Source organism: Rhinatrema bivittatum, chromosome 8 (assembly GCF_901001135.1).
Source record: "Rhinatrema bivittatum chromosome 8, aRhiBiv1.1, whole genome shotgun sequence".
NCBI classification, from domain to species: domain Eukaryota; kingdom Metazoa; phylum Chordata; class Amphibia; order Gymnophiona; family Rhinatrematidae; genus Rhinatrema; species Rhinatrema bivittatum.
In genome coordinates, this window is record NC_042622.1 from 105,258,661 (window position 1) to 105,282,444 (window position 23,784).

The 23,784-nt window shown below is 44.0% G+C and overlaps 2 protein-coding genes across 9 annotated transcripts in view; one reads left to right on the forward strand and one right to left on the reverse strand.

Moving 5' to 3' along the window:
• RALGPS1 (Ral GEF with PH domain and SH3 binding motif 1) overlaps positions 1-23,784 on the reverse strand; it is a 965,034-nt gene that overhangs the window by 817,052 nt on the left and 124,198 nt on the right. The gene's annotated exons all lie outside the window — the stretch shown is intronic.
• Positions 12,320-22,113, forward strand: LOC115098002. The gene is made up of 2 exons (XM_029614242.1): positions 12,320-12,460; positions 21,053-22,113. The coding sequence occupies exons 1-2, from the start codon at positions 12,383-12,385 to the stop codon at positions 21,854-21,856; spliced, it is 882 nt and encodes a 293-aa protein (XP_029470102.1). The 5' UTR covers positions 12,320-12,382; the 3' UTR covers positions 21,857-22,113.

Genomic DNA, 23,784 nt, shown 5'->3' on the forward strand with positions numbered 1-23,784 from the left:
CAGGATTCAGTAAATGGAATTATGAATTGAATATCATCTGCGTAAATTTTGAAGTATAGATTTAGGCCTGTTAAAAGGCGACATAATGGTAAAAGGTAGATATCAAATAGTAAGGCAGAAAGGGACGAACCTTGCGGTGCACCTGTTTTAGTTGTGTACCAATCTGATTTATATTTACCGACAGAGATTCTTTGTGGACGATTTGAGATAAATGAGGAAAACCAATGTATAGCTGAACCATTTATGCCTATTTGAAGTAAATTATCTATCAGAATATCGTGATTGACAAGTGGGGGAATAAAATGGCATCTCTAGGTTTGCAGCTCTGTGCTTCCATACTTCAGCTAGAAAAATAAATATTTTCCTCCATACAGCAGGCAACTCCCTTCTTAAAGGTGAGATATTACGATCAGTCAACAAAAATAGGAAACTGCCTTCTTCTGGGTTAACATAATGTAATCAGCACTGATAATGAAATTACACAATAGGCTCCTCTACTGCAACTCAAGGAAAGCCCAGGAATGTACACAGCATGCAGCAAAATTGCCACATCTAAATACTACAGCACAGACAACCCAATGCAATAATCTGTGCATTAAAACTGTGCTCTAAGAAGAAGACTGCATTGAGAGGGCTCCTCCTTGCTGGCTGTGTTGGAGATTGGGCCCAGCTCTAGACACCCTTTCTGATGTCATCAGAGCCTGCAAGGCCTTAAACAGCTGCATGCAGTAGCATTAGCAGGGAAAACTGCATTGAGAGGTCTCCTCCTTGTTGGCTGTGTTGAAGATCAGGCCCCGCTTTAGACACCCTACCTGACATTATCAGAGCCTGCATGGCTCCAGGGCTGGTGCAAGGTTATTAGGCAATCTAGGCAAACATTTTGCCTTGCACACACACACCCCCTCCCCTCCCCGGTCCAGGCCCCAGCTCCGGCCCCAACCTCATTCACTCAGGCAGGCCCCCTCTCTTACACACACTTTGGTTCCTTATCTCATTCACACAAGCACCCTTACACAGGCTCCCTCCCTTTCTCTCACTAACACCATTGCTCTCTCATACACACACAATCCCTTTCACTCACACACACACACAAAAAGAGGCACTGCTCGTGGCCCGCCAAGGCTCTGCTTCTCTCAGCCATGAGCAGGATGGGCGCTACTCACAACCCTCCAAGTGCCTGCATTTCTCAGCCATAAGCAGGATCAGTGCAGCTCATGGCACGCCGAGTCTCTTCTCGGCCGCAAGCGGGATAGGCTCCATCGCGGCCCGCAGAGTCTCTATTCCTCTCGGCCATGAGTGGGATAGGCTCTGCTCGCAGCCCCATATGGCTGCTCTTTGCTGCCCCCTAATGGCTGGCACCCTAGGCAACCACCTAGTTCACCTATTGAGAAACATCGGCCCTGCATGGACCTTAAACTGGTCTTCAATGACACGCCACTGCTGGCGCACCAAAGGGGCGCACCCCTCTGTCCAGATTTTGGAGACCTCCCTCACAAACACTGTTGGGCTTTGAAGATGGCATGGGGAAGAAGAGAAAAGGTACTGTAAGGGTTTTCCTATCTGAACCCCCTGTTACCCCTTGACATCCCAGCCTACTCTAGAGTCCTTCAATTTGAATATCAAACCTCTATGGAACAAATAGCACTAGGAGCTAATCCTCCATTCTGGGTGATATATCTGTATCCCTGAGGCCTGATGGTCCACTAGCTTCACAGGTTACCCATTTGATCCAACTGGGAACTATGGTTAGGGACTTAAGAGTTCCAGCTGGTCCCCCTCCTCCCAAGCTGGATGGGGAGTTTCCCTCGATTGATGATTGGTAGCATCTACTCCTGTGGGGGTGGAAGATCATACTCATGTCCCAATGGAAAGAACTACAGTTATAACCTTGGAAGTTCTGTGGACTGCAATTACTAAGCTGGAAAATTCTCTTTTACTTAGAATAGAATTCTCTTTCTTGGAGGTGTGACAGCTCAAGTCAATGTAAACTCTCAGGCAATAAAAGAGCATGCTGAACAAGGTTTGTTAGTTAAAAAGAAATGTTCTAGTTTATTTGAAACCAATGGTTCCTGAATTAAAGAAAATTCATTATTGCATCAAAAAATTGAGACTTGAGGGAATCATAATAGGAGGTTAAAATTAAGATTCTTACCTTTTCCTAGGTGTCATATGATTCCTCAGAGATTTTATGGAAAAATGTCCATCTATTAATACAATATATTAGTTTGCCTGAATCTAAATCTGTTTCCTCAAGAGGAATAGGTCAAGTTACTTCATATTCCTTTGATCACTAATTCTATGATTAACGAAAGGGCTACTATGTTAATAGAATGCTCACAAGCACCAAAAGGTGGTGATGCAGATGGCATCAAAACTGGTGTTGCTTCCACAAGCACCGTGTCACCCGACATTAATTCTGCCAGTGCCACAGCACCCAGTGTCAATTTCCCTTGGGTCGCTGGCACTTGAATGTGCACAGGCAGCCAAGGTAAAGGTAAATATAAATCAGTTATTTACTCTCTCAGACAATAAAAGGACTAGGAGGCACTCCCTGCAGTTAGCAAGTAGCTCATTTAAAACAAATCAGAGAACATTTTTTCACTCACTACATAATTAAGCTCTGGAATTCATTGCCAGAGGATGTGGTTATAGCAGTTAGTGTAACTGGGTTTAAAAAGGGTTTGGATAAGTTCCTAGAGGAGAAGTCCATAAATTGCTTTTAATCAATAAGGAATAGTAGTTTGGGATCTATTTGTTTGGGTACTTGCCAGGTACTTGTGACTTGGATTGGCCACTGTTGGATACAGGATGCTGGGCTTGATGGACCCTTGATCTGACCCAGTATGGCGTTTTATGTTCTTATGTTCTTATGAATATTCTAGAAGTTTGATATACAGTGGACATAGGGAATTAAACCCGCACGTGGGCACACGTGTGTGTGTTTGCTGGCTCACACCCAGGGATGCGGCTATTTTATAACATATACACGCATGTTATAAAATAGGCTGACCGCACACATATGTAATTTTTAACTAGGTGTGTGCCTATGTGCACAAATGCCACTTCTACTGTGTAAGTGGGGGAATTTTACTAGACACACATGCAACGTCATTGCCCGTTTTCCCAGTTCACCCAGTTAAAGGATAGGATTTCCAAACACCCCCCACCCCTAGTTTAAAAGCCTCATTCACCTCCTGTTAGACCCGACCCTTAAAACCCCGCTGATCTGTGTAGTTTTTTTTTGTTTTATGACTTACATGCCATCCATAACAGAAGTAAAGTTACGCAGTAGGGGACCCTGGTGTGCACTTGTGTGCGGAAGCATTTACGCGCTGGTTTCAATGTTCAATGTTCAATGTCAAGGGAGGAGGAATAGCCTAGTGGTTAGAGCACTGGACTATGAACCAGGAGACCAAGGTTCAAGTCCTGCTGTCACTCCTTGTGACCTTGGGCAAGTCACTTTACCCTCCATTGCCTCAGGTACAAAAAACTTAGATTGTAAGCCCTCTGGGGATAGAGAAATACCTACAGTACCTGAATGTAAACCGGTGTGATATCTCGATTGAGATGAATGTCGGTATATAAAAATAATAAATAAAAATAAATGTGAAAACCAGGAATGCCCATGCCCCGCCCCTTTTTTTGAAAAAACATTTTGTGCATGCAGCAGGAGATACGCATATATCAAGGAGCCTTTTAAAATCCACTCGGCGCACGCCAGCCCGACATATTCGCAAATCTCCTGGTTTTCACGCACATCATGCTTTTAAAGCTCATCTTTAAGACCATTTTCCCAACTTAAGGATACTCAGATCGTCAGACAGAAGATATCTGTCTTCTCTGATGTAGTTAGGAAAACTCAACACTGTAGGAAACTGTTCTCGTTAAAGAAGAAGAAGAGGCTCTTGGCTTTGGGAGCCACCTTCCAATTGAAATTCTGTGTAAATGTGTTGTCAAGTTCCAAGGGGGTCAGATTTATGACCCTATTGAACTTGAAGGTTTTATTTAGAATAGATTGGTTACAGCTTGTCCATGCAGTCCCAAAACTGCTGGAGCTAATTAGGAAATTGGCTTGTTCTCCTTTATTTTCTTCTTTAATGTCTTCCCCATATGTGAACTAGAAATCACGCTCTAGTTTTATTAATTCTTTGTTAATATTTTCTTGATTTTATTAGGGAATGGATTGCTGTGTTTTTCCTTTATCAAGAAGTCACTCTCCAGTGTATAATTTGAAATCAATCAATACATTTTTTTTAAACTATTGGGTCGATTTTAAAAGCATTGCTCACGCAAAAATGGCCACATACGCACATACGCGGGCCTCATGAGAGCAGCGTGCATTTTAAGAAGCCATGAAGTACGCACGTACATACCCGTGCATGCGACAAGAAGAAGGGGGAGGCATGGGCGGGACATGGGCACATTGGGGCGGGACCAAGATTCACGGGCTGTAAATCCACATTTTAAAAAAGGAGACCATGACACGTGTTGGCTTGTTATCCGCATAACTTTACTTCTGGTCCTGAGGAGAAGCAAGTCTGGAGATCTCGTGTTTTAGGGCATATAGCACAGCGTGAGGGTTCAGGTTCAAGTGGGGGGCTTTAGGATGAAGAAAGAGAGGGATCTTGAAGACCTCGATATGAACTGGGCAAACTGTGGACTAGTTGGAAAACCTTTTTTCCCTCATGTGAGCATGTTTTAAAATCCACCTGCATACATACGTACAAGCATAGCCGAAATACACATGGGAGGGGTACTTTAAACAATATGCGCGTACATGCAAACACCATTTAAAACTGCGACTCTCCACTCGCGCCAAATCACACGTTTATGGGCACACACGCGTTCCTTTTAAAATTGACCTGTAGATGCTGAAATCTGGAGCACCGTTTCTTAATATACAGATTACATTTTTTTTTAACTCCCGATGCAGTAAGCTAATACAGAGCGTTAAAATGTGTGCATGATGAATTAAAACATGCAATTAGTACAGGCTAAACACACATGTTAACTCAGGAGGGATGTGAGGGAATGACTAGATCTCGCTAACTCAGGCACTGAAGCTGTTGCGCTCCCCGGCTTCTTCCGCAGTGCAGCCGGCTCCGCTCACCTCGCTATTCTGTCCACCAGCACCGGGCTCACCTCCTCTGCGACCTCAGCCAGTTCGCGGCACACCAGCTTCCCCACTTGCCTTCACCCGACCAGGCCACACAGCGGAGCTACCGCCGGGGCTCCATATCTTCCTGCTCCTCGGCCCCGCCCCTAGGCATGCGCGCGGCCAGCGTCATCTCTTTTAAAGACCATGGCATGGGAAACCCGGGTCTGACGCTCCCCGATGATGTCACCAGCATGCAGTATATAAGGCAGGGCTCATTCCCTTGATCCCTGCCTTGGCAATTGGATTGACACCGTGAGTGTTTCTAGTTTGCCTCTGCGTTCCAGCCTTTGTTCCAATCTCGTTCCAGCCTTTGTTCCAGCGTCCTTGTCTCCTCGTCTCCCTAGGTAGTACCTTCGGACTGTCTTCTCGGTACTGACCTCGTCTTTCCTGGACTACGTTTGACCACTGCCTGCCTCTGACCTTCTGCCTGCTTCTATGATCATGTCTGACCACTGCCTGAACCCGAACTCGTTTACACGCTGCCTGGAACTGACCTCTGCCTGAACTCGACCACGTCTGACTGCCTCCTAGAACTTGACCACTGCTTTGGCTGACTACCCACGGACTGATTATTGGCTCTGACCTTTGCATTGGCTGACCACGCTTCCTTGAACCTGGCCTTGATCCTTGCTATACATTCAGAGACACTCTTCTGGCCTTCTCAGGCACCCAGGACTTCAGGCCTAGGTATCAACCGCGCATCCTTGATCATGGTGGGCACACCCCTGAACTTCCTATCAAGGAGATCCTGCGAGGCCCACCTAAGACCAGGCGGCCCGGGTAATCAACGGCTCAACCCAGGGGTACCTAGGGTTGCTAATGGCGAAGCTCCAGCTAGCCTCTGTCTCTTCTTGTGCTCCGCCTCCTGGTGGCAGGCGCTCTCTGGGTCCGACCAGGGAGCCTACCAATCCTGTACTAGGCCAAGGGTCCACCTCCTGGCGCAACAGAAGCTTGCTTATAAGTGCAATTAATTTCTCGAGGCTTAGAGGTGCTGAATTTATCGAGGCTTAGGCACTGTCATAAAACCAATTTGCTGAACCCTCCTTAAAATAAGCTTAGGTGTGCTGGACTCAATATTATTTTAGTTTATTTTGAAATTTAAAAAGGTCTAAAAAAATTCTGACGGTCAGTTATAGCTTGATTGCTGAGAGTATGGAGAGGCTGCGTATTTATAAGGGGACATCCGCTGAAGTCTATTAATCTAAGTGAACTGTGTGGTTAGTCGTTTTCTCTGGCACCCCTGATTTTCCAACACCAGAAACTTAACTTCATATCTGATGACGAGTAAAGTTTCCAGTGCTAAGAAAAACTTGGGTTAGGCCAGTGCAGCTCTCTGCTTCGGGGACTATTGCTTAATGTCCTCATTTGAATAGGATTTCCATGCAAGGGCGCTAAGCAGTACTCACATTTTTCAATGCACATTCTGTGAGGGCAAAACCTCTTACTGCAATGGCAGTAAGGTCTATGCTCAGAAAATGTGCTTTCAAGTGCGGGTAAAACTATGCCTTTGGTGGAATGCATCATTCAGCATCAGCCTGAGAATATTAGGGATGTGCTGTCATTTTATGTTTCAAGTTTTTTATTATCAGCAAAATAAACTATTACAAACAAATCCTCCAAGTACAGTCTTTCTTATGTACTTTGAAGGTGATTGCAAACATTTTAAAATGAAATGGAAAGAAATTTGTTTCATTTTGACTCATTTCCAATCCAAAACAACACCAAAAAAAAAAAAAAAAAACCCAACCAAATTTAATTGTATTATTTTGTTTTGTTTCATTTTGGTGCATGCTAGAATGAAAAAACAAAAAGCAAAAATGAAACAAAAAAAGCAAAAGATACGTCTCCTCCCATTTGATATCCAAGGAGGAAGGTAAAAAACACATTTATTCCCACTGGCCTTTCCTATATACTGACAGGGAGGACTGGCTCCCCCAACGCCGTGGGGGCAATGTATGATTCATTCTAGTTCTGGAGTGAGAACAGACTCTCTATTGAGCCAGGTGAGCTGAATGATTTTGCCAGTGCAAGAAACAGCCCTCTCATCTGGTAGCCAAGGCGGTTCTATCATTAGGTAGAGTGAAAATTTTGGAGCAGCAGGAAGTACCCCCAAAACACCCCCATAGTGGGCAACTCATCTTGAATCCACAGGCAAGACGAAGCGGGCATGGCTCACTGACTGTGGCTGAGGGGTTCTCACACACCCCATGGGAAGAAAGAAGGGTGCCATATCATGACATGCCCCCAGGGTTCCCACACCCCTTGGACAAGCCACGTGGTACTGAATGATGACATGCTGGCCCAGGGCTATCGAACAAGCTGGTGGTGGCGCTGCGGGCTTGGCCAGTACTGGGGCAATGCAGGAACCTGCTGCTGGGGTCATGGCCAACACTGCCGGGGTTAGTGGGGCTGCAGACGCTCCTGGCAGTCACCGAGCTCAGCACCGCTGTCCCTGTTGCAGACCTTGGGCCCCTGCCATTAGTGTCCTGGTGGCTGTTGGACTTGGTGATAAATGGCACTGCTCTGCTGCCGGATGGGCATTTGTGGGATGCCAGCAGGGAGAGCTCAGACTGGATGGCGGGGCTTCGAGGAGCCGGCACAGCTTGCACAACATTGGCCTTCTCCACAGAGATTAGTGGGTGTGGATGTCTGAACCAGAGAGCCAGGAAGGAGGAGGAGCTGCAGGTTGAGGACAATCCAGCTAGTCAGAGGCACCTGGCAGTGGTGCTGGCAGCAGATCTATACTAGGAAGATCCATAAAAGCATCTCGGTCCCACAAATAGAGACTGCTGGCCAGGTTCATAGGCAGTGCCGTGCAGATGGGATGTCTCTAGTCTCTGTTGCTCTCTGCTTTAATATTTGTAGAGAGAGTGGGCTCCAGAATGAGCTACAGATTGAGGTGAGTTTCCTCAGGAAAAGGGAGGAAAGGCTGAGCCCTCACCACTGGGCAGTGAGAGTGCTAAGGTAGTAAAATACAACTTAGCTCTTCAGTATTTTGGGAGGGGGTTACTTTCTTTCTTTGTAATGAGGGAGGAGAAAAGGCCTGCTGGTTAGGACATGAGATTATATTTGACAAGAAGTTCTGGAACATGAACTAAAGATTCCTCATTTCCAATCACTCCGTGTGTCTTGGGCATGTCACTGACATTCTTCATTTCTGGAACCCAGATTAAGAATGCGTGAGTGAGAGCATGAGTGAGAATACATGTGTGTGCAAGCAAGCATGTGAGAGAGAGAGAAAGATAATGACCACATAAGAAAGTGAGCATGTGAGAGTGTGAGCTTGTGTGTGTGTGTGTGTGTTAGAGTGTGTGTGCATATGAGAGAGGACAAAGTTTGTGTGCAGCTTCCCTCCCTCCCTCCCATTAAGCCACAGCAGTCTCAGGATGACTGGAAAACAAAAATTCCCAGGTATGGAGAGTGAGGAATTTGTTTTATCCGTACTAGTTTTAATGTTGGGTGCTATTTGATGTGTCTACTACTCTGAAATATTTTAATGGTTTTTGGGAACTTTTAAAAAAACATTTTTATGAGAATAACATTCAATAATTAAACTATCCATCAGCTATTTTGAAATATTTATGACATTAGAATGGTTTTCTTATTATGACTGATGATTTATATTTCATGATTTTACTGTTTGATGAGGAATGGTGATGTTTCTGTTTTTCCATTGTTGCACTGCATACAGGGTCTGGCTTCTTCTAGTTTCCAGTTCAGTTTTTGGCTGCATGTTTCTATTTATACTTTATGGTTTCTTTATTCTGTATTTGATGAGGGTCTATCTGTGTTCTGCATTTGTGAATACTGTTATGGTATTCTGCTACTGTATAGTTTCTGTGTAGAGATCTATAGCAGCTTGGCTTGTTCTAGTTTCCTAATAGGAGGTGTATTGGTGTTATAGGGCCTGGTGTAATATTTGCATTATTGCATTTCCATCGGTAGGGTTCTTACTGTTTGAGCATTGGCAATTAATGCTGTTTTGGCATGGGAGGTTTACTATATTGCAATCATAATTCAGTTTAATCAAGGTTTCCTGAGGGCCAAGCAATTTACAATAGACCTAATACCATATGGATTCCAAGTGTCTTTTTTTCCAGGGTTTTCTGGTTGGCACCATAGCAGTGCATGTACATATAGTATACATTTTGTTGTAAGTGTCATTTCTACCCTAGAAGACTGTATTTTAAATCTCTTTTTTTATATAAAATCTGTTATAAATGCATAATTTGTAATTGTGTGGTGAGGGTTGGCGGGGGGGGGGGGGGAGCAGAGGAGAAGGATGTAAGGTTTGCCTAGGGCATCTAATAACCTTGCACTGGGAGAGACTTTGCCACATGAAGACTCCCATCATTCACTCATCTCTAACTTTCCTAGCAAGCACATGGTAGGAAAGAGAGGGCGGCAGGTGGTAGCGTTCCCTGGAGTATGGCAGGGTTGCCAACTTCCTAGAAATATTATCATTGACACTATATCTGCTACTGCTCTGACCCTTGCTTTCCCCCTTCCCCAGCTGTTTAAATCATTGAAAAGGCCAGTCTCTAAGGGGAACATCCCCTTGGCCCTCTCAGTGATTTGACCAATGCCATGCCTTTGGGAGGGGGCACCATCTCATATCTCACCTTAGGCAGCAGATTGTCTTGAGCGCCCTCCTCCCCCTCCCCCCATCCATCTGGTAGACATGCAGAACAGCTCTGTTGTGGAAGAGGGGGGCAGGGAAATATATTGCTTCCACCATGTTTTTGCTGAAGCAAGGAACAAGCCCTGATCTACTAGGCATGCCTGATGGTTCAACTGTTATGCGCTTGGGATGGAGTAGGGAGAAGAACATGTTCCAAACATGTAGGATGAAGTGAAGAACAAACCCATTCCACTACTACATGATATTGTTGGCAGTGCAGAGAACACTCTGGCTCTGTACTGCATGCCTGATCAATACACAATACACACCCACTTAGCTGTTTTGTTACATAAGCTCTACATATTTCTGCTTACCTAGAATAATGAATGGGACACAGCCAGCATGGAATTGCCAAAGGAAGTCTTGCCTCACAAATCTGCTACATTTTTTTGAAAGGGTGAATCAGCATGTGGACAAAGGTGAACCGGTAGATGTGGTGTATTTGGATTTTCAGAAGGCATGAACTAAAGATTCCTCATTTCCAATCATTCATGACAGGCTTCTAAGAAAAATAAAAAAATCATGGGATAGGAAGCAATATCATTTTGTGGATTGCTAACTGGTTAAAGGACAGGAAACAGAGAGCAGAATTAAATGGGCAGTTTTCTCAGTGGAAATAGGTAAACAGTGGAATGCCTCAAGGATCTGTACTTTGACCGGTGCTTTTTAATATATTTATAAATGATCTGGAAAGAAGTATGATGAGTGAGGTGATCAAATTTTCCGATGACACAAAATTATTCAGAGTAGTTAAATCACAAGCGAATTGCGATAAAGTTCAGGAAGAACCTTGCAAGACGGGAAGATTGAGCTTCCATATGGCTAATGAAATTTAATGTGGACAAGTGCAAGGTGATGCATATATAGAAAAATAGCTCATGCTGGACTTACATAATGTTAGGTTCTATATCAAGAGTTACCACCCAGGAAAAAGATCTAGGCGTCATAGTGGATAATACATTGTAATTGTCAGCTCGGTGTGCTGCGGCAGTCAAAAAAGCAAATAGAATGTTAGGAATTAGTGGGAAGGGAATGGTAAATAAAACTGAGGCTGTCATAATGCCTCTGAATCGCTCTATGGTGAAACCACACCTTGAATACCTTATGCAATTCTGGTCGTGCATCGCAAAAAAAACTGTAGTTGCACTGGAGAAGGTATAAAGAAGGGCGACCAAAATGATAAAGGGAATGGAACAGCTCCCCTATGAGGAAAGGCTAAAGAGGTTAGGGCTGTTCAGCTTGGAGAAGAGATGGCTGAGGGGAGCTATGAAAGAGGTCTATAAAATCATGAGAGGACTAGAATGGGTAAATGTGAATCGATTATTAACTCTTTTGGCTAATAGAAGGACTAGGGGGCACTCCATGAAGTTAGCAAGTAGCACATTTAAAACAAATTGGAGAAATTTATTTTTCACTCAACACACAATTAAACTCTGGAATTTGTTGCCAGAGTATGTGGTTAGGGCTGTTAGTGTAGCTGGGTTTAAAAAAGGTTTGGATAAGTTCCTGGAGGAGAAGTCCATTAACTGCTATTAATCAAGTTGACTTAGGGAACAGCCACTGCTCTTATTGGCATTAGTAAGTAGCATGAGATCTATTTAATGTTTGGGGGTGCTTGCCAGGTACTTGTAAACTGGATTGGCGACTGTTGGAAACAGGATGCTGAGCTTGATGGACCCTTGGTCTGAGCCATTATGGCAACTTCTTTTGCTCTTATGTTCTTATAAAACCAGAGCTTGTAGTGTGGATCACAGAATCAGGCTCAAGCAAAATACCTCAGCCTTCATGGAATCATCTGTCCCTCTACCTCTCATCAGTCTACACATTTGCATAGAAGCTTATTTAGCCAATAAAGGAAGGAAGGAAGAAAAGCATGCCCTTTGATCCCATTCTCAAACTGCTACTTACAGATGGTGAGGTTCAGGACTACTGTCACCTAAAGCTAGCACAAGATTCAGAACGAAAGAGGAAGAATCTTTTTCTAAAAACAAAAACAGGGTCTGCAGTTACTTGCAAACAAGATAGAAAAGGTAAAACCAATCAAAAAAATGTAAATTGCGTTTCATGTTTTTGTGCCTAACATTTACTCCGAGCAGTCCTGTATATAAGAAAATATCTGCATAAACTGCATTATCAAGTGAATATAGAGTGCGCTGAGCTGGATATGGTGAAATCCATGCATCTAAAATTCCTTACAAATAGCATAACATTTGGAAAATATATAGTCACTCCATTTAAATGCTAAATTATGCATGGTCTCATTATGAATTATAATTTTAAGTCTACTATATCATAAGTGCTCTTGGGCTCCTCTGAACTAGTTTCTTAGGTCACCCAAAAGTCACCTATCACCACAGAGATTTGAGGATTGGGGGGGGGGGGGGGGAGTTTTCATAAATCATCTCCATGAGAACCGACAGTATCCACAAACACTGACAGAGTGCAAAATGCTTACCACGTGCTTTGTGGTTGCCAGGGAAGCTTCAGCACTAACAGAAAACAGTGAAGGGGACAAGCCAGAACTTTACTATCTTTAAAAGAGAATGAAGACTGTGGTTGTAAAGCTGGGCGGCTTGCAGCAGAGAAATGCTTGGTCAGCTGGAACTGAGCCTATGACAGAGGTAAAAAAAAAAACAAAACAAAAAACCCCAAAACATATGGGGCCCGTGATCCCTGGATTGAATCTTAAGTAACTGAGACAATCAAGCCTCTCCCTTGAGAAATGCTACAGAATTTATCATTTGTGATGATATGGAATAATGTATCATGTCTATATGACCAATTGCTTTAGTTTATTTTCTTTTTTTTTTTTTACAAATAATAAACCTGTGTGTTCAAAAGTTCAACTGGAAATACAGATAGCAGTGAGGGAAATGAGTTGGATGAAAAAAAAAAAAAGTTGGGGTGCGTCTAACTGGTGTGGCTATGCTTGTCAGTAGATAGAGCTCTGCGGCGCATTCGGCTATCACATACGAAATGTTTACGAACGATAATCCTCCATTTTCAGTTCATTTTCTATGTATTATTATGCAGCAGCTTGCTGCACACTTATTTGATTAATAGCCTTCCAATCAATGCCTTTGTTGAAAGAAGCATATTGAGATAGCCTTTTCCAAGAGAGGAACCCAGAAAAGAGCATCAGATTTCTGCTCAGTACAACTTTCACGAATGTCTCCTAGGGCCTGGACATTTACAATTACTTTTTAGAAAAAAAAAAAAGTGAATTTTTCAAACCTAATGCATAAACACACAATTATCAATAAGCATTACAATCTTGTTGCAATCTTCTAAAATCTGTGCGCACAATGAAATGTAAAAGAAGATACATCAATATTTTCTTCTTCACTTACATTTGGTGCTACTAATTGACTAATACATTTTTCAGTTAACCAGCTTAATCAATAAATTGATGTATAGTAGTTGGATTCTTCTATTAGACTAATATAAGGGATGACACTCCATTTTCCAATACAAAATGTTCAGGTAGGTGACATATTGATTTGTGTTTCGTCTAACCAATGCTGGCCCACTCCACTCCTTCAGACTACAATCGGGTCTGGTTTTCACTTAAACACAAATGTCCAAGTAAGTCAGATCTTTCTAGAGGGGTACAAGTTTCAGAATATCTGCTATGATGCAAAGTCCGCAGGTGTACTGTACCCATAGACTTTACATCAAGTTTCAGAGAGGACGTATACACGGTCTTTCACCCCTTTTTTGTGCAAATAGATTTTCCATGGAAAATAACTTTTGTTGACTTGACAATGCAAACTGGACACATTGTTTTCTAATCGTGCCCAAAACTGACCCCTAATTGCGCCTAAAAATATACATTATGGAACCCCATGCTTACTTTTTGCCATATCAAAAGAGGGTCATTTTCAGACAGCCAATTCACAGGCATAAAGTGTTATTTACTTGCATAAATGGCTTTGAAAATTGTCTTCATGAAACAGAACCTCTGGAGGTAATTTTCAAAGAGTTACACGGGGGTTATGCATCTAAAGTTACCATGGATGTGCATAAGCAGCATACATGCATTTGTAATGGAATAGGGATTCCTCAGGTGCAGCTATCATGATGGTCAGAGGGCTCCGAGGCAGAAGTCCCAGGTGAGGGAAGGCAGGGATATCCGGCACACAGGGGTAATGAAGAGTGGGGGTGCCAACTTGGAGGAGAAGGAGGGACATAAGAGCAGACTAGGAGAGGGCTGCAAACTCCCCAAAGAGACTGGAAAATTATGAGTGTCCTAAGAGTTCACGTAATGGATTACAAACGTCGTGGTTAGCACGCTGTGCTAAAGAAACTTGGAGGCGAGCAGCAAATGGATAAGAATTCCACAAACTGTAAGTGACTTATGTTTGGGCGTTGAACACTGAATAGGGCTGAATAGTGAAGACTGGGCTGATATCAGAGTCAATTACAGCTGGTGAGAGCGTTAAGCAGAACTCTGAAAGCTGTCCGGACTTTACAGGGACAGCAGAGACTGGGTGAGGGGTCAAGGTGTTTCTTCTGGGAATTCTTACTGAATATATTCAGAAATAAAGATGAGAGTAGGGATCAGTGTCTAAATGAGCATGTTTTGGGAATAAGAGGTTTTGGACTTCAGGAGAAAGGGGCATGAGTCTACTTGTGAAAACCTTCAGTCTTCAAGGAGTTTCCAGAAGTGACAGGATTCAGGTCGGGAGCCTAAACTGTGGAAGTGTTCAAGCCAGAGACTTGACAACACCAAGTTATGTCTCAGTAGGGAGTTTGAATACATGTCTGAAATACAGCTGACTCCGCAGCAAGAAAGAAAACAGAATCCTGCAGAGTGGAACTGGCAGGTGAAGTCAAGCCTGTGTTTGAGGATCATCAAACTACAGCATACATATCCTATTTTATAAACATCGAAAGTATGCACATACTTGCAGTATCGCGTATAAATAATAGAGGAAAAAACAGCAGTTTAGGAGCGTTCCAGGTTGGGATTCAGAAGTACACACACAAGTTGGTATTTTGTAAGCGCTTTATGATTATACATTACTGAACTTGTTCGAACACTTTTACACTTGGCAATTGACTTGAGCAATTGAAATTGAATTTGTCTTTTGACTGCAGTTTTTGGGTGAGAGGTTTGGGTTTGGATAAACTGATGGGAATTCAGGATAAAATGCTACAGGGTCTAGGTGAACTGGTAGAGTTATCAGCGAACTGGTGATTCCAAGTATTCAAGTAAATAATTACTTTCAGAGGTGGAGTATGTGTATGTTTTATAAAATATCTGCCTCTGCATTTAATTCTGGGTTATTACACATGAGTTCTTATAATTATTGTATGTGTAAAATATACACACATACTTCTAGAATACAGGTAGAGAAAATGTTTGAGTTCCTGCATAACAAATATATGTAGGTATTGAAACAACTTTCAGACCCCTTTGGCTTGCCCCTTTGGCATCAACCAACCTGCCCCATGGTTGACCTTCTTCAGGCTCTGGGATGTCAGCTGGGAGCAGATTGATGGGCCATTTTGGGCTTCATCTGCCATCATTTACTATGTTACTGTGTTTCACGTGTTAAAGAAAGGAGAAGACCAGAAGTGGAATTGTAAGACTGAAAGGTGACAAGGAGCAATGGGGTAGATTTTAAAAATGTGCGCAATCGCGTACTTTTGTTCACGCACCAGGCGCGATTTCGGAGCGGCCTCTGAGGGAACTTTCCTTCGCCCTCCCCCCACCTTCCCCTCCCTTCCCCTACCTAACCCACACCCCCCCCCCCCCGGCCCTATCTAAAACCCCCTCCCTACCTACCTTGCGCGCGCCGGCTGGCAGCCCCGCTCCGTGTTCCGGTCCCGGGGGCTGGTCCGGAGGCCTCGACCACGCCCCCGGGCCGGCGCCACGCCCCCGGGCCCACCCCCGAAACGCCACGGCACGCCCTCAAAACGCCGCGTCGTTTCAGGAACGCCCCTGACACGCCCCCTCCCCACCCCTTTTCCAAAGCCCAGGGACTAACGCACGTCCCGGGGCTTTACGCGCACTGGCGGCCTATGCAAAATAGGCTCGCTGGCGTGCGAGGGCCCTGCGCGCATAAATCCAGAAGGTTTACGCGCACAGGCCTTTTAAAATCCGCCCCAATGTGTGGAGAGAAATTAGGAAAAAAACAAATATTAAACAGTTATTTTAGTTCAGTGTTCACTAAAGAAGACCTGAGAGGAAGACCTCTGCTGGTTGGTCTGAGTACAGATGGGTGTGGGGTAGTTACCATCCCATTTACAGAAGAAAGTGTTTGGCTGACATAACAAAACTGAACGTAGACAAGCCCATGGGAGCTGAATGAGATACATCCGAGGACACTAAGAGAGCTCAGATCTGTGCTGGCAGGTCCGCTGAAGGACCTTGGAGAAAGGTCTCACCTCACAAAAATGGTAGCAGAAGTTGGGAATTACAGGCCAGTTAGCATGACCTTTGTAGTCAAAAAATTAATGAAGACTCTGCTGAAGGAAAGGATAGTGAACTATCTACAATCCAGTGATTGTAGATGGTTTTATCAGAGGAAGTTCATATCAAATGAATCAAATTGATTTTTCCTGACTGGGTGACTAGAGAATTAGATCAAGGACAGGCACTTGATGCAGTTTACTTAGATGTGAGCAAAGCTTTTGATACGGTCCCAAATAGGAAGCTCATGAATGAAATGAGCAGCCTCGGAGTGGGTCCCAAGGTGGTGGAATGGATTAGAAATTGGTTGACTGGTAGTGGTAAATGGAATTCACTCTGAGGAGAAAAGGATGATTACTGGAGTGCTTCAGGGATCAGTTCTGGGGCCAGTTCTGTTTAACATCTTTGTGAGTGACATTGCAAAAGGGTTAGAAGGGTCTTTTTGCTGAAGACACGAAGATCCGCAACAGAGTGGACACCTCTGAAGGACTAGAGAGTATTCAAAGGGATCTAAGAAATCTGAAGAGTGGTTGAAGGTTTGGCAGCTAGGATTCAATGCCAGGAAGTGCAGAGTCAAGCATTTGGGTGCAAAAATGCAAAGCAGCTGTACGTGATAGGGGGCAGACTGATGTACACAGACAGAGAGAGACCTCGGAGTAAGTGTCTAACAATCTGAAGGTGGTGAAGCAATGTGACAAAGCAGTGACTATGGCCACAGAGATGATGGGCTGCATATAGAGAGGTATAACCAGCAGGAAAAAGGAGATAATGCCTTAACTAGAGCACTGGGTTCAATTCTGGAGGCCATATCTCAAAAAACAAAAGAGATACCGTAGGTCAGAAGTGGTCCAGAGGAAGGTGTGGGATTTGCACCAAAAAACATACGAGATAAGATTTAAGGACTTCAATATGTATACCCTAGAAGAAAGGAGAAGAGGGGGAAATGACACAGACTTTTAAATTCCTGAAATTACTTGTAACTTGGATTGGCCACTGTTGGAAACAGAATGCTGGGCTTGATGGAACCTCGGTCTGACCAGTATGGCAACTTCTTATGTTCCTATGTTCTTAATTCACAGAAATCAAACCTTTTCCAGTAGAAAGGAAGCTGTAAGGCTACACGTTATGATATGTAGCTCTGAGGGGGTAGACTAAGGAACAATATGGGGAAGTACTTTTTCACAGAAAGGGTGGCAGATGCTTGGAATGCCTTTCTGGAAGACTGGGTGAGGACACGATAGGTAGTAGAATTCGAACGGTTATTGGATAAACACAGAGGATTCATAGTGGCTGGAGGAAGGAAAAGAACAAAGATTACAGGTGGTAATTTTGGTGTAATATTTCTGCACAGGGATAAACTGCAAAAAGCAGCAGATACAACAGTCCAGCGGGGGTCCGGAACGACCTCCTGCAGTCGAATCATGTTGCCGTATGGCCGGCGCCATTTTGCGCAAAATGGCGCCGGCCGTACGGCAACACGATTCGACTGCAGGAGGTCGTTCCGGACCCCCGCTGGACTTTTGGCAAGTCTTGTGGGGGTCAGGAGGCCCCCCCAAGCTGGCCCAAAGTCCCTGGGGGTCCAGCGGGGGTCCGGGAGCGATCTCCTACGCTCCTGCCGTCGGGGGACAAAAAAAAACAAAATGGCGCCGGCGCTACCTTTGCCCTGTCATATGACAGGTCAAACGTAGCGCCGGCGCCATTTCTACAATGCACGGAGGTCCGAGAGTGAAAGATCACACCGGGACCCTTCCTCTGGACCCCAGGTAATTTAAGGCATTTTGGGGGGGTTCGGGGGGGTGGGGGATTTATTTTAATGGGTCGGGGTGGGTTTTAGGGTTGTTTTAGTGTGCAGGTTTTTCCGCCCTCTCCCTTCCCCTCCCCCTTCCCCCGATTTACGATTTTTTGACGATAAATCGGGGGAATTGTTATTGTATCGCGGCTCTAACGATTTTTGATGATTTAAAATATATCGGACGATATTTTAAATCGTCAAAAAACGATTCACATCCCTATCACCTAGTGTTCAGTTCTGGAGGCCATATCTCAAAAAGGATAGAGTTAGATTTGAAGTAGTCTACAGGAAGGCAACCAAAATGGTGTGGAATCTGCACCAAAAGACATATGAGATGAGACCTAAGGACTTAAATATGAATCCCCTAAAGGAAAGGAGTTTCTAGGGGATAAATATTTCATTAGCTGAAGTTCCTTCAGCTTACCAGTTAAACAGATCTGGGCCAAGTTCTCCTAGAGAATATAGGCAAATATGACACGTCATTGGTAGCTAGTCTGATGACTCTAAGATCCCTCCCATCGTTGATGGGCTTGAGGTCAATTCATGAGTGTTTTTGCCTTCTTTTATTATACTCATAACTTGCGGATTATTGTACATGGATTTGGCATTTCTTTCAATTACCGTATATTCAATGTATTTGATTGTTGGGCTCTGTGACACCTGGATTGTGATAGCATGGTGAGAAGGGAGTGGAGGATGGTCGGGATTATTATGGGACTTATTATTTGAATGAAATTTGTATTTTTAAATATGGCATAAAACCACTGTTTTACGGTTTATGTTGTACGTACCTCACTTGGGGATGAAAGGTTGAGCATGTAATCAAATGAAACTAAATAACTTATTGCAAAAGAAAAAATACTCAAGAACAAGGGATCATCATATGAATTTAAAGGGAAGGAGACTCAAAAGAAATGTGAGAAAGTACTTTTTCCCTGAAACAGTACTGGAGACCTGAAGCAAACTTCCAGAGGAGGTGGTAACAAACCAAACCAGTGGCAAAATTCAGGCACACAAGGGTCAGAGACAAAGGGATCCTAGCAGTGGGAGGTGGGAAGGAGAGGATCATGGATCAAGTAAGCTTGAGACATCTGTTTTATGCATAATGATACATTTGGGGTGTTAGACACTCCCAGAAGCATTTAAAGCTAGCTTACTTATCAATATGCCTAGGTTAAAGAGACTCTTTAAGATAAAATAAGCCTGAAAAGCACTGCATATTCTCAATTTGCAAATAATGTTTGGAGATCTGCAATCCACGTGTGTAATACTGGGCAGTCATCCTGAGAGTTCCTCTGGGGAAAAAAGCAGTAAATGTAATAGTACTTGTCTGAGATGCCAGCACATTCATACCCAAGTTCTAAGATCAGGCCTGGAATTGATTACCCCAAAGTGTAGACAACGAGATGTATTTTCCAGAAAACATGTTGCCTACCATAAGGCTTAGTTCTCCATATCAGTGGGAATTAAAAGAAAATGTTGCAAGGGCTTTGGAAAATAAACAGAAGAAAAACATCAGTTCCAAAAGGAAAGTCTAGGCTACATTTGGCCAGGTCACTGATGGAATCGCTCCATCTGAAACCATTGCTCATTTTCCATTAGCTAGAAAGCAGATTTAACAAATTCAGTTTTCCCCGCTGATTGGCCTGGTGCCTAATAGCAAGCATAGACTGGGCATATGTAATACTAATGGGAAGCCCTGAGCAAAACATCAGGGCTGTACTCTCGATACACAAGACCAGTAGGGAATTGGAAAGTATAATGGACAAGTTATGCAATGAAATAATTATCACAGTAATGAAGGCACAGTAACAAGAGAGGTTTGGTATAAAAGGAGACAAGTTCCCTCTAGGCTGACACTCTTCTGCTTCTGCTGTGCCCGATGAGTCTATCTATGTTCATCCAACGATATGAAAGAATATCTTCATACTAGGCAATCAATTCACATATAAAAGTTCCTTCCAAACAGTAAACCCAAGAGTTGGATACGTTGATACTATGTAAATAAAGATGTACTGCATATGCTGAATGGCCATACACCTAGATAACAAATCAGTATAATTTCAAGCAAGAACCCATCCAATCTAGTTTTAGAAAATGTTATTTGCCTAGCTTATTGGGAGAATTATGATTTTGCACTTTTCTAGTTTAAAAGGAAAAACACATTGAGATCCATATTCAGTCACTGGCCAGATTGTAAAGTTAGCCAGATAAACATATCCAGCTAAATAGGAGAGACATTCAGTAGTGCAGCCGCTCTACTGAATATAGATGGCTATCTTATAGATTGCCAGAAAAGTTTATCCAGATAACTTTAGGACAGCTCTATGGCTTGACCAGAGTTAGCCAGATATGTTATCCAGCTGACTGAATAATTTAATTGGCTACCCTAACTCCTCCCAGAAACACCCCCTGAATGGTCCTAAGTTATATCCAGCTAAAGTTTAGCCAGATAAGTGGGGGAAATATTCTGAAGTCAGCATTTAGCCAGATAACTTGCGAGTTATCTGGCCAAATGCCTCAGAATATGGACCTCGTTGTGCATACAGGGGACTATTTTCAAACTGTCCACGTTGGGGCCAAGTCCATGAGTACATTTTATCAGTGGACTTCACACCAGTTTCCAAAGCAAAAGCATGCATGTACTTTCATGTCAAAACTTGCCATGGGTAGAAAGCACCTGCAGAAATTTGTACCTGGTTTTTTTGTACGGGTATTTTATGAATGGAAAACAATATGCGTAGTTTTGAAAACGGAATGTCCGCAAGTGATTTTCCACCTCCAGCCAAAATACACCCAGAGAATGCCTCCTCTTAACAAAACTAAAAGTATACGCATTGTGAAAGAACATGCATACTTTTAACAGCACTGGAGGGGCGGGGACATTTTCAGATAACTGACTAACCCAGTAAAATGCTTTTCATCCATGTCAACGTCTTTGAAACTTGCCCTCATAAAGTGCACTTTACCTTATAAAATATCAACTGTTGCTATTGTTTTTAGAAACCTTGCCACACTAGAAGGATGACAAGTTTGAGAGAGCCAGGGCCTCATACTGTGAAACTCAAGCAAATGTACTGGCTTCAAGAAGAGAGTAAAGCCAAGCTGCTGCAGCTCGGGGCAGTCTGCATGGATAAAGTCGTGGATGAACACCATTATTATGACACAGCTATGTATGAACTAGCAAGAAATCAAATGTGGCTCAGTCAGAGAAACCAACAATGGCAGCTCATAATGGCCCATCAGAAGCAAGAAAAACAAATGAATGCCTCCAAAGCAAATGTCTTACACAAGGCCACAAAGCAGAATTCTCCATCTGTGGTCAATGGAGAAACGTACAAAAGTGGAAACCAGGAGGCAGAAAGTAAAGATACTATAGGAGATGCTTCAAGTAAACAACATACGGGGTCAGATTTCAGAAAATGGGATAAACCTCAGTCTGATATGCCAAGCAGCGTACAAGTAAGTGCAGACCCTGTTACTGAATACTGTGAACTGGTTGATGAGAGAGAGATAATGACATATTTGGCCCAGTTTCTTCCCACAGACATGACAGGAGGAGGAAACATGACAATGAAAGAATATTTGCACTTGTCCGGGATCCAGCATTATGCAAGTTATCAAACCACCATAAAGGAAACATACAAACTGCTGGATACTTATATCATTACTATACATATTGATGAACTGAGTTCTAAAAAAGCAGCCATCGTATCTATGGATTCAGATGTACAAAGTATCACCAGAAGCTTTGAAGATATGGAGAACTTGGCTAATGAACTGAAGCTTCAAAATCAATCAGCATAACTGAAGTTAATAAATGCCTATTATTAATTTGCATGCCACAAAGTATCTTTCACAAGAGCTCCAGCAACCAAATGGGCTATATAGAAACATAATATTGTCCTGTGACTAATAAAACTGAGTGCCATCCATGCTCAGCAGGTTGGGTTTCTTTTGCTTTGTTTTCGACCAAAGCCTAGATTTTAAACTGTGCACCATGTGCACAGGCCTATGGGTACCTGCAACGCAGGTACTTTTGTACTCACAGAGGGCCAGATTTTTAAAGATATGCATGGGCGTAGATTTGTGCATGCAACCCGGCGTGCACAAATCTACGCCCGATTTTATAACATGCACGCGTAGCCACGCGCATGTTATAAAATCTGGGGTTGGCACGCGCAGCCACGCGCATGTTATAAAATCCGGGGTTGGCACACGCAAGGGGGTGCACACTTGTGCACTTTGCGCGCGCTGAGCCCTAGGGGAGCCCCGATGGCTTTCCCTGTTCCCTCCCGCCTCCCCCCCCCACCTTCCCCTCCCTTCCCCTACCTAACCCACCCCCCAGCCCTATCTAAACCCCCCCTTACCTTTGTTGGTAAAGTTGTGCCTGCCTCTGGGCAAGCGTAGGTTGCGCGAACCCCCAGCACGACCGCTGTGCTGGAGGCCTCGGTCCCGCCCCCTGCCCCGCCCCACCCTTGCCTGCCCACTCCCTGCCCATTTTTTCAAGCCCCGGGACATACACGCGTCCCGGGGCTTGCACACGTCGCCGGGCCTATGCCAAATAGGCTCGGCGCGTGCAGGAGCAGGTTTTCGGGATTACGCGCATAATATACATGCATAACCCTTTGAAAATCCGCCCCAGAGATAGTAACTTTAAAATGCGTGCGCAGGCACCCATACATGCACATATGGGTGTGCAAGCACACATACACTGTAATTTTAAAACATGTGTACACTTGCGCGCATGGGGTAGATTTTCAAAACTTTATGTGCACCAGGCCAATTTTCAAAGGCCCGGCCACGCGTGTAAATCCCCAGGACACGTGTTAGTCCTGGGGCTTCGAGAAAGAGGCGGGGAGAGGGATCGCATGCAGACAGGGTGCCGTAAGGCGCAGAAGATAAGGATTTGGGGGGGTTAGGATAGGGCTAGGGAGCAGGAAGGTTAGGGGAAGGGGTAGGAAGGTTAGTATAGGGGGTAGGGAACTGCGGAAGGCCGTGGGCGTCGGCACATGCAGGCTGCACAAATGTGCACCCCCCTTGCACGCACCGACCCCCGATTTTATAACATGCACGTGCCGGCGTGCGCATGTTATAAAATCTCGTGTCCATGTGTGTGCGCCAGGTAGCACGCGCACATGGACGTGCGCCTGCATTCTTTTAAAATCTACCGCGCTTGCATGCATACAATTTAAAATACACCCTCTGAGTGTGTATGCTCTTAATTTTAAGCAGTCACTCAAACAAACATATTTCACGTTTCTTTCTTAGGATTTTGTCGGCTTTCACATGTGCATGTAAGCAGATTTTAAACCATGCTCGTGTGAAGGACATGCCCAGTTTTTCCAATTAGTCCACCAGTTTGCCCAGTCCTTCTCAAGGTCATCCAGACCCTCTGATTCTACAACCTGCACTCTCCCCGTTTTAGCCAGACCCCTCACCCAGGCATTTTAGGCCTAAACACAGAGATATAAGCAGACTTGCACCTCATCAAGAACAAAAGTAAACATGCTCGGCTAACAGAGCTGTGGCCACCAGATTTAAAATTCAGATTTACCTAGATAAATTTTGGGCCCGCACCGGAATGCCCTGACACGTCCCAACTCCACCCCTTTTTTTTTATTCACACATGAGCATATACACACATAATTTGTGGCTTTTAAAATACGCATTGCTCACGCACAGCCCATATACTCACACATATGGGCATTTTAGCACGAGCAACGCTTTTAAAA